This window comes from Enoplosus armatus, chromosome 6 (genome assembly GCF_043641665.1).
Source record: "Enoplosus armatus isolate fEnoArm2 chromosome 6, fEnoArm2.hap1, whole genome shotgun sequence".
NCBI classification, from domain to species: domain Eukaryota; kingdom Metazoa; phylum Chordata; class Actinopteri; order Centrarchiformes; family Enoplosidae; genus Enoplosus; species Enoplosus armatus.
In genome coordinates this window covers 24524369-24536075 of record NC_092185.1, presented here as the reverse complement: position 1 = coordinate 24536075, position 11707 = coordinate 24524369, and the positions used below count along the sequence as shown (strand labels likewise).

At 40.8% G+C, this 11707-nt stretch overlaps 1 protein-coding gene across 1 annotated transcript; it reads right to left on the bottom strand.

Moving 5' to 3' along the window:
* Positions 1-8527: 8527 nt before the first annotated feature.
* On the bottom strand, positions 8528-9993 carry LOC139286863 (C-C motif chemokine 4-like). Its single transcript, XM_070907794.1, has 3 exons — positions 9914-9993; positions 8778-8895; positions 8528-8686 (listed from the first exon to the last, which is right to left on the bottom strand). Exons 1-3 carry the CDS (start codon positions 9978-9980, stop codon positions 8572-8574), a joined length of 300 nt encoding a protein of 99 aa, XP_070763895.1. The 5' UTR covers positions 9981-9993; the 3' UTR covers positions 8528-8571.
* Between the last annotated feature and the right edge of the window lie 1714 nt (positions 9994-11707).

Below are 11707 nucleotides of genomic sequence, written 5' to 3'. Positions count from 1 at the left end.
ATGCACACAGGCCGTATTCACAAACTGAGCCTTTAAACGAGCCGTCAGGTTGTGATGTCACAACTATACAGTCAGCACACTCGGCCAGCAGGTCATCTGATCCAGGTACAGCACCACCCACCAAGTACAGGTCAAGTCATCCACCCGCTCAGTCAGTTATTGGACCACTGTGTGGTGTATCAAAGTACATATTTCTGGATGTTATGTAAACTTACATTCAAATACCCTCTTTTAGCTTCTTTCAGCTTCGGGCTTTTATTTTATGTGATTATCCAATCTTTTTACAGTAAATTCCTAAATATAATATTAAATATTTTTACAATGTAAAAAAAAATACGATCATCATGATAATAACTTTCAGACATTACTTTATATAAACATTATTTGCAATAACAAACAACTCTCCAATATTTCTATGGAGCCATTAATGAAAATAAACAATAAAGTTGTTTTATATACTACAAGTGTTGCTGGAGTCTTGACCTCTTCTGGTTTGCATGTAGCCCAAGAAAACCAACAAGCATCCAAAATGGTGACATGTGGAGAGCACATTTTGAAAATCTGACAGACAGACATACCAATGAATCTAACAAATTCAGATGAGTGTAGAAAAACTTGGGAAGAATCTACCACACAGGCAAAATCTCTCCGGCCAAGGAACGCTTGTGGGCCCAGACAGCATGAAAAATGAAATGCTCAAATGCAGCACCCCAGACATGCAGGGTGCAGTGTGGAAGTGGTTCAAAATGACATCTGGTGCAAAGGGCTCATTTCCCCCATTCACGGGAGTGGGGACAAAATCAGACCCTCCTAACTACCGTGGCGTCAGCAGTTGTCTCGGTGAACTATTCCGCAGCATTCTAAATAAAAGAACACTAGATTTCCTTGACGAATCACCCAGAGAAGTGGTGTTTGTCAGGGCTGCACTTTATTTAATGTCTGTATATGTATGTATGAACTTGTTATTCAATTCTGTAAACATTTGAAGAGGATCTCTTTCAAAATACTTATTGTCCCAGCACAAATGCTCTTTGCAAAGTCACCTACAGTCACACGTGGACTAGAGCACAGGAGTTATGTATATATAACGACAAGTGAAATCCATGATAGCATGTGTGATAGCAGTTTTTCTTTCTTTGCCACTGGAGCGCGCCAATGGACCTTTTATATCTTTACAGAAACAATGGCGCACTACAAAGACCTGATCACAAGTGCATGCAAATCTTTGGGACTGTTCAGTTAACAGGGGGGCTAAACAACAAGAAAGGTTCCCATCAGAAACTTTGCTGAGGAGACATGTGGTGCCTTTAATGTCGCCTCCAACGATGACTTGTTGATGCACCACAGGACAGAGGTGGGAGTAAATTAACTGACATAAATATTTCATGAGCCACCACAGAAACTCCAGCTTCCTTTGGTTGAAAGGTATGACGTCTTATCGCATGTCTCACAGACAGACAGACTCTGCTGCGTTTCATTCCAGACATCTTATCACATTGATTTACTGGATAACAGAAGCACACTCACTAAGAATGAGACAGGGGACGAGGACAACGGACAAATTCCTGCGTCTTATGGTCATATTTGTCACCAAACCAACAGTAATGCCTTTATTCTGACTATCTAGCAACAGATTGGTTGTTATCAAGGAGAATACTAATATAGGGCACATTGATGTATGTCAGGAAATGATGTCCTCAGAGCCAGACCCCCTAAGATCCCCTAATATGTGTTTGGTAAGCCTACGTTTCAAAGACAGCCTACAGTTTATTTCCTTTATTTTGTGGCTGTTAAGGAAATGGAATAACATCTGTCTCACTTGATACTCCTTGGTATGGCCAAATGAATGTCAAGTCATTCACCACGCTGTCGGTTGTCGGTAATTGTTCAGTCGCGCTATTCACAACAGTCATTGAAGGCAGCACATTTTCACCTCCAGCACACTGAAGGCCTCACACGCGACCAAGAGGCCGACCACATACGTGTTTGACCAATAGGAAGGTGGATCCAGGACCCCTGCAGATGCACCAAGCTGGCCAACGCATCCAATAGCAGAGCGGACGTGATGTGTATTTACTTTCAAAATAAGAGCCCAAATCCCGCGCTATGGTTGTCAATTGTCATTGTACTTGGGCATAAAGCCGTTTCTTTTATTGCTCTTCTTGAAACGCTGAAATATGATACTGGAGTTTGGGTTTTTTTTGTGCACATTTGAACCTGAACTGATACATTTACTACCGTGAAGATGTGCGCACATCTACATTTTGCAAAACAACAAGTATTGAGTTCAGTGCTAACAACATAAACATTGTGACGTGTTACTTTAAAAAGTAAAATTAATGTATTTAAGAAAACTAACTGAAGTCTGCAGTCAGTCCATCAGTAATGTGTGCAGTGTGAGGGTGTGTGTATGTGCAGGTATAAGAAAACAAAACGAAACCAACCAAAGTCCAAACAAACCAAGTGACCCAGGGATGAGAGAGGGACTGGCTGCTCAGGCACCTATAGGTGAGGCGTCACACCACCCCAGGTGTCAGCCATGACTCCTGATAAGACACTCCCCAGATCCCAAACACCTGATGATCAGACAATAGGCCTTGAAGCCGGGGGGCTGTTACACGGGTAGAACCTTTTATTTTGAAGAGTACAGCGCAAACATAATTGATAGAGCACACTAGCCAATCAGAAGCAAGGGGGCGCTGAACGCCCACCCACCAAAGAAAACGAAACACTGAGTGGTAGTGGTGTGCGATACTGCAAGATTTGGTACTTTTGGTACCGCCGATACTTTTTAATAATTAAAGTTGATACATCATCAAATTGCTAAATCTGAATGAATTTTCATGACCATGTAAGTGTTTTTGTGATTTTTCCTTTGGATTATTAATTAGTTAAAACCCAGGACAGAATTTGGGCAAAGTTTATAGGTAAATAGAAAATACTTCATAATTATAAAAGTTTTTGTTCAGAAACAATAGAACAGTAACGAAACAATTTCCCCCCATACATTGTCATGTCTGGATTTTTTTCTTAAATAGAGAAAGTGCACAAAATTATCACTCGAGAACAAATTAAAACAAATTATGTTTTTGAGGTAGAGTGTTCAGAAACTACAATACAAAAATTAAATAAAATTTCTCCCTTCAGTGCGCTTCTTTTCTGGATTTCTGGACTCTGTGCTGCTTGTGTGTGTGTGTGTGTGTGTGTGCTGCTGGCCGGGCCTGGCGGCTGAGCCTGCTCGCTTGTTTGCCTGGCGCCGCTGAGTCACGTGATGGTACAACATCAAAACACAAGAGGGGGGAGGAGGAGCAAAGTGTCGATCTCATTACACTGGTATCGATCAATACCAATACCAACGTTGGTATCGATATTATCGATATTTGTATCGATCCGCCCACCACTACTGAGTGGTAACTTTGTTTTGTCAGTGAGAACAGAAAACAAGAAATCCTGCTGAATTTGTGTAGTTTTTTTTTGTTGCTTAAAACAACAACAACAACGAAGAAATGATCTGTTTCTGCTTTCTGTCTGTGTCAAATGCATCAACAAAAAAAAGAAAGACAAACGGTTAAAAGGGACCTTGGTCCTTACACGTCCCAAACCTCTCTGCTGCCACCAACTGTTGATTAAGTGGAATAGCACAGCCCGATTGGCAGGACTGATTCCAAGTCAAAGCCACTGTCTGATCTGTATCAACTCTTGAGGCCAACTAAAGATATATTAGCACTTGACTTCAACCTTATTGTACAATAAAGTTCCAACTGCTAAGCGCAAAACACCCCTTCACTTTGTTTTCTGAGGTACAGTTTGATTTTAATGTGGCATGGAAAATTCAACAATTCGTTCAGTCATTAAAGACAGCAAGCTAAATAATTGAACTTTTAACATTGTGACATCCAAACCGCATACTGTCATGGCACTGATGAAGTCGTTTGTTGTTAGGTCCAGAGGATATAATTACATTACATATGTAGATGTACAATTAACAATGTGGTTCATAAAACACAAACATCTGAAAACAGAGCCACAATACTGTGCACACAAGTATAAGAAACAAAAGAAATATAACACACCTCCACCAGTGTTAATATTCAACTTAATTTGGGATAAGCGGTGTCAGTGGCTTGTTGTGCCCCCTTGTGGTTGAACTGGAACATTGTTCTAAGTGGAGGGATGGGCGGTGTTGTGGACTCAGGTGGGTCCTCTCCTGCTCGTAATGATCCACGTTGTGCTTTTCATGTGGAGGTATGTGTGTCTGTGTCTTCGGTGTTTTCAAGTTGTAGTTTGATGTTCCGTTTTACAGATTTGCCTGATTCATTTGGCTAATTTGAGGCAAATGTTTGTAGCACCGAGCTGTCGGTGTTTCTCTGGTCTTTGACCGACTAGTGTGACGCAGCTTTTATTTCTGTAGTTTGTCATTTCATGTATGTTTTCTGTTGCTTGATTAGTCCTTGGAAAGTTTAGCGCTGTCTTATTGCACAGTTACGTGGCTGATTATTTACATTCCTGATTTGATATTGAAGTTATAAGCTGAATTGTCATGTCTCAGTGCTCATAAAGGACAGTAGAGTCTGGTCGAGACCTGCTCCATATGAAAAGTGCCCTGGGGTAACGTCTTTTATGATTTGACGATATATAAATACAGTTATTATGTGGTCTGTGATCGTAACGCAGCCCTGTCTGTCTGTTTGTGTTTCGCAATACATATGTATTTATATAGACACTGCGGTGTCTGAAGGCAAAGAGGTAGAACCTTTATTTTGAAAAGTACAGAGCAAACATAAGTGACAGAGCACACAATGTAGCCCATACATTGGGAAGATGTGTTCCTCCCCTCCTCAACACAGATCTTACATCCCACCAGGCTCCGGCAGCAGGAGGAAAACATGGGCTGAGTCACTGTATCTTAAAAAAGACATGTAAATGGGACATTTATGTTGAAATATCATGGACTCCACACCAGAAATCATTTATAAAAGAGTGTAATATGAAGATACTGAGATCACAATTAAAAGGTAGACACATTTCCATCTTGTCACTTGATGTCATTAATAGTTAAATGTCAAACACATTTGAAAGTTAACACACAGTAAGCAGTGTTATTACTGATGACCATGCCAACTGTAAAAGGTCATAAAAGTCATTACATTCCAACAGGAAATAACCAAGGAGTCTGGTTGAACAGACTAGCCGTACAGTAGTCCTTTAAAGCAACTTTGTTCAAAGATGGATCTAATTATGTTATTGTCTGAAAACACAAGTCTGTTTTCAATTGTTTTTCATTTTCTTTCTAAATCCATCTTTTTTTTTTTTTTACTTAAAGTCAAATTGTTACGTAGTCACTGTTTTGTCAAATTGATTCATTTTCAAGACAATTGTTCCAACACTAATTCTTACATTACATTTGATTCTTTCCGTTTTACATTGAGCAAATATTCAAAAAGATGCAGAATGGAAGCAATACCTCTGCAGATCAAACAGGGAAATGCCTGTTTGACCTCTGACCTTTGTACTACCGTCAAGTCACGGCTGGCAGCCACTCTGTCAGGGATCTTCTTCAGTGACTTCATCCAGGCCATGAGACGCCTCCAGCAGGTCCTCCACTTGGTCCCTCAGTGTGTGGACTTCAGGTTGCTCATTTCTGCATTTGGCACATTTTGCAAGTAGCGAGCAGATCAAGTAATTGCAGCCATTTAAGACAGATTGATAAACTGTAGCAGTGTGTTGTTTACGAAACAATACCTGATTCTTGATCGTCTTTGACGCCTGATTGCCTGAATGCAGAAATCTCAACAGCATGGATTTTCCTTGCATTTTGCCTCCAGTAAAAAGACCCTTCATGAGAGAGATGCAGAGTCTAAATTAACAAGGGGGTACATTGTTTTACTGCCACTACTTTCAGACCATTGGCATGAATACATACAGTATGTATTTGGCACAAATAAACATTTAATTCACCAGTTGTCCCTTCAGATTCCACAATTCCATCCCCAAGATTGTCTGTAAAGATGTAGTCTTCATCGTTTCCCATGGCCACCTTCACTTTGTCGACTCTGCTTCCACAAATCGAACCACGACTACCCTCGTGGATACCATCTTTTATGTAACGGAGTTATAAAAATGCACTTTATTAGTTATTATTTCCAATTCATGTCTGTGAATCTTATTTATCATTTAATGATTATGTTGAGTATTTGTGAATTTTGTCTCAGTGAGGTATTTTTATTTACTGTTATTTTATTCATTTGTCCTGTGGAAATGACCTTTCTGCACTCTGCCTTTTCCGTACCTCCGGGGCTTCCGTAGCTCCTCCCTTGTACCACCTCACAGTAACCCTAACCCTTTTGTGTTTTGACCATTAATATAAGTTTTATAGACGTTTTTAGTTTCACTTTGTCTGGCGCGATTTGGCTAGCAGTCTGCCCTGTGTCGCGTAACTCATGCAGCGCAGCTTGTTATTCCGAGTGTGAACACTGTGCGTGTTTGCATGTTTAGGAGCAGAAGTGCAGAAGGAAAAAGGACCAGAAGGCGATTAATGAGTTTTAATCTCTTCTGCAGGTATGTGTTTTATTTAAAGTTATACATTTTGACCCTGTTTAGTCACTCCACCCCGTGCACTGTTACTGTGGCCACCAGGTGGCATCGTTTTTCCTCTTGTATGTGGCTTTCTTTATTGTTTTGATAAAGAACAACACAACATTTGTCAACAGAAGGCATCACATTCCTCTTTAATATGGCCTGGTATTTCTGGGAATCCATGATGCCAGGTACACGATCTAGATTGCCTGTTCCTGCCGCAGAAAAACAGCCCCACATCATCAGTGACCCACCTCCATGCTTGACCGTGGGGATGGAATTCTTCTGGTCATAAGCCTGGCCTTTGGCGCACCAGACATACCGCTGGTCCATAGAACTGTCTCCCAAAACTCTGTGGTCTTACAATTCCTCCTGGCATATTCTAGTTGACTTTTGGTGTTCCTTGTGGTCAAGAGTGGAGTGCGTCTTAGGAGTACGGCCATGAAGTCCTTGTTTATTCAGTGCACGTCTTATAGTTGCCACTGAAGCACTTGTACCAGCCTTCATCACGTCATCCTGTAGGTGTCTTGCAGTCTTAGTTATCCTGACTAAGTTGCTAAGGGCCCCTGATGAAATTTTGAGGCAGGTTTGCAGCTGTTCCATAAGTTTTAAACTTCCTTATAATGCTCCCAATGGTGTCTCTTGGAATGTTACATTTTTTTTGAAATCTTCTTATAGCCAAGGCCCTTCAGGTGTGATGAAATAATCTCCTCTCTCAGCTTTTGTGGAAGCTCCTTTGTCTTTCCCATGATTGCAACTAACCTTGAATACCTTCATGGGGGGGGGGGGGGTTATATATGCATCACAGCTGAAGCAAATGAAGGATCATTATAGAGTTGCCAAAGGCTTAATTATGTTTCAACTCCACGTTAGGCCGTGAATACTGTCAGAAAGCTTTAAAAACAACAATATTATATAGGGGTTGAATAATTGTGACAAAATTTACTGTTATACACAAATACTACATCATGCATTTTCTGTGTTGATTTTATGTATCACTCAACTCATAAAGAAGTCATCCAAAGCAGAATCTTGCTCTTTGAAAAAAATCTAATTGATAAATCCTTAAAATCAAGTTACGTACAGATGTTAAGTGTTGGCTTCCAAATCACGTCACGCCAAACCTCGTAGCTAGCTAGCATAGCAGCCGAGTGCTGCGTCAGACGTTTTGCTGCTCTGATTTGGTTGAAGCCCCTTGGAAATTGAAAATTAACTGAGGGGTTCCAGACTAATTTGCATTTGCGAATTGGTCTGTCGATGCCACACATGTAGGCTGGTTAATACAACATTAAAAGGGGAATGGACACGTGGAAAAATGTCGAATAAATACCAGTCGTGGCAAGGAAAGAGAGAAAACCACAGGGCCAAACTTTGATATATTGTCTTGCTTTAATGAAGAGAATCAAATCAGTAGCATTAGCATACAGAAATAATTGATTTTGTCAAATTGCGTTACTTTTCTGTACAAGGAACAGAGTTCAAAACATGCCTGTAAATAGAAAATAAAAAAACACCATCACTTTAGTTTGTGTAGAAACCAAGACAAAGAGCTCACAGTGGGTCATTGTAGAAACAGTGGCGTAACCCATAGCTTATACTCTGCTGATGTTGACAAGTGGCGTTGGGAGGCATTGCTCTTTTACAGTGAATGCAGTCAAGTCAAATGACAATGCAACAGTAGTTCACAGTGCTGACGGTCGGGCTTTGAGTGTTATATCAAGCAAAAATATACCCATTCTTCCGTATACTAAAATTTAACTTTTAGAAAATAAATAGAAAAAATATATATATGTGGTGTAAATGTCAATATTAAAAGAAAAACCTACATTTGGACTTCAATCATTCAACATCATGTTTAGCATATATTTTGCATATAGATAGACAGAGAGCTGCTGTTCAGCTTATGATCCCCCCCCCCCCCCCAGCATCACTGCACACTAACTGGCCTGGTTTTCTTCACTGGAGGCTCTCATAGCGGGTGTGGTGTTGCCGTGGTCACAGGTGGGAAGCCTCTCCTGGGACAGCGCTGGCGTCCAGGTTGCGGATGAGCTCCTTCACCCAGGGGGCCGAAGGCCGGGCGCACAGCTGGCGACCTGCCACCGTCGTCAACCTGAACGCGCACAGGGAGAAGAAGACGGGTCAGGCTCAGTGCACCCCTGAGCAGATACAGGGGATGCTGGTGACACAGGCGGTGTACTTACAAGACGGCAGGGTTGACGCACCGCTGGCTGGTCCTGATGTAGCCCACCACTCTGCCCTTAGGCAGCGGTTTCTCATTGAAACCAAAGCAGCATTTCTTTGGTCCAGGACCTCGCAGACCTACCAACAAACGCGTACAAATGAACAACTTGCAACTGACACAGACTCATAGACATCATCTGCTTCTTCCTTTTCGTTCCCTTTTTGTAATTTCCTGTGGGCCTGCATGAGGTCATATCTGATACTGTTTGTTTTTTTTTTTTTGTGCCACTGCTCAGATGTTCCATCACGTGTGTTACTCTGCTGTTTAAATGTTTCTATTGAAGAAAGCAAGCTGTTCAATACTACGAAAAATTCCATTTTAATCATATTTTAAGGGGGACTTTCTCTTTACAAATGAGATTGAATATATATACGGCTAGCGTACATGGTGCTGGATCCAACAAATCAACATTTAAAGGCCCATTCATAGACTTTTTTTTTCTTTTTTTTTGGCTGAACAAGCCATACTACCACCTCATACAGTTATGGTAAATATGTTAGCAAACAGTTGCCTATTTACACATCAAGAAAAGACAGAGCAACATTAGCATTCACGTGGAGTCATATTTGTGTAAGTCCAATATTCACACTTGTTTTAGCGGCATTCCATTACGTTGGCCAGATCGCCACTAACTTGGTCTGTCTGTCCGTCTGTCTGTTTAGTTGTGAGTTTATCAGAGCCTCTTCACTGAAAACAGCTGCCGCTGCAGCTGTAAATCAGGCTCATGCGAGCCGTGAGATTAAACCAAAACAGTGAAGCTGCAGCCTGACAAACTAAAAAAGGAGAGGAACTGCAGAGTTGGTGGTGGGTCTCGCTATGAGTGACCTTTTCTCCCATTGCACACCGTCATTTGATCCACTGTTTCTCTGAAAATGTTGATCAATGGGCCGTGACTTCGTTTTTAGGCTCAAAAAAAAAAAAAAAAAAAAAAAAATCTCGTGACCCCAGCTGTTAAGAGGTCACGCAGACCAGACTGAATCATATCCACCACATCGAATGTTTGAATGTGACGATGAACATAAGCAAATAAGATCACGCGTTTCCCCGCTTCTCTCTCAAGCCGATTGAATGTGTTATTGTCAAGCTCCGTCTTACCTTCAGTCAGAGCGATGGCAGCCAGCATCAGCACGAACACAGACAGGGCGAGACGAGGAGCAGCCATCCTGAAGTGTGTGTGCGTGTGTTTACCAGTGAGTAAAAGTCTCAGTTTAGCCTCCACATTTATACAATCCAAACGGAAAGCCAAGCATGGTGGGACTTAACTATGACGTGTCGGTAACACCTATCGGACTGTGGGGGTTTTACCGGGAGTTTTGTGCGTGGGCCTTTTTTAAAAATTTTTTTAAAGGCCTTTCACTTCCCTTAACACACTGACATTCACTGATGCACCCTGTGATCAACGTTTGAAAAGAGGAAGAACATTTTCTTTTCAAACGTGGTTTCCCTGTCCATTACGCCTTGCTTGTGAGGTTGCGCCCGAAGCTTCGGTCACATGCGGTACTTTTTCTCTCTGACATCACTGACCTTTTGCAGTTGTTAAGTGTGCTGCTGTGAGTGCAGTAGCACTCCGCAGTAGCTCATCGCAAACCACTGTGGGGTCGTGAATATCAGTTGTTAACTGCTGCACGGATAATCCTACTAAATGGATCAAAATAAGTCAGGAAACCCACTTATAGTCAGAGTACAATAGTGTGTCTGTGCAGACAGGTGGAATAGAATAGACTGATATAGATAATAGGGAGTAGGTATATGAATCTAACAATTATAACAGTTGTTATAATTGTGCAAAATAGGCTTAGCAACTTTAAATTTCCACATGTAATACTGAACATTTTGCCTGGCAGAACTCATTCCAGTTTCTAATTGTGTCAGTAAACCTTGGGAATATTCAGCAGTCTGAGTCGTGGCGGTGGTGAGGACATGACTTATCTGATTGGCATTCAACACAGCTTCCACTACAACGGAAGTTAAAATTGCACAGCGGCAAAACCGGTCCGGGGATTCTCGAGGGTTTTCCGCATAACAATAACAATTATGTCATCAACACATGGACGAAGATTCCGTTTTCGCGGTTTGGACGGAATCAGTGGTTCCCAACCTGGGGGTCGGGACCCCCAATGGGGTCTCAAGGTGAGACGCTGTTATTATCTCCGACTTGACAGAGCGTCCTCCAGAGCCACAGAAGACATTATGTAGCAGTTTTTACAGTATGAGTACTTCTTCCACGAGGAGTGAACTGTATATATATTGTGTTATATTTTTGTTTGTTTGTTTGTTTGTTTTCTCTTACAGCTTTTCTAATTTTTGCTTTTTGTGTTTTGTTCACATCTTCAGGCCAGTCAAAATCCTTAACGTCAAATAATCTTACAGGGAAAAAATATTTTTTTGGTTGATCCACTAAGGCAATAACCTGTGAAGTGGGTTCATAAGTAGATATAGTTTCATTTGAAGGGGTTACAAGCCAAGAAATTGTTTATACATATACAGCGCTTAACAAATGTATTAGACCACCTGTCATAAAAATGAGAAAACACAAATATTTTAGAAATCTGTCAAAAACTTGTTTCAAACTAAAGATTGTGTTGTTATTTATTAGGCAAATAACAAACTGGAACAACTAAATAGTCCTTATTCACATATATTAACCACAAATCTTAATATTTTGTATGATGTCAATGCATCTCAATCAAAAAATAATAATGTGCTTTACTATTTTATTCTGTTTTTTTTGTAAAACAGTAAATTTGAGAATTCATGGATAACAACAATAATTATATTTCAGCATTAAAGAGATCATTTTGATTAAAGAGCTTGGCTTGCACATACTGGTGGATTAACCATTACAGAGACATCAAATATTTTGGTCATCAGCAATACTGTTCATTTAGG

What these genes read in the sequence shown, in the direction of transcription:
- LOC139286863 (XM_070907794.1), bottom strand. Translation starts at nt 9,980, where the DNA reads ATGGCTGCTCCTCGTCTCGCCCTGTCTGTGTTCGTGCTGATGCTGGCT. An exon ending in TGCCATCGCTCTGACTGAAG is followed by an intron (nt 8,896 to 9,913) that starts GTAAGACGGAGC and finishes GTTTGTTGGTAG; the next exon opens with GTCTGCGAGGTCCTGGACCA. An exon ending in TGCGTCAACCCTGCCGTCTT is followed by an intron (nt 8,687 to 8,777) that starts GTAAGTACACCG and finishes GTGCGCGTTCAG; the next exon opens with GTTGACGACGGTGGCAGGTC.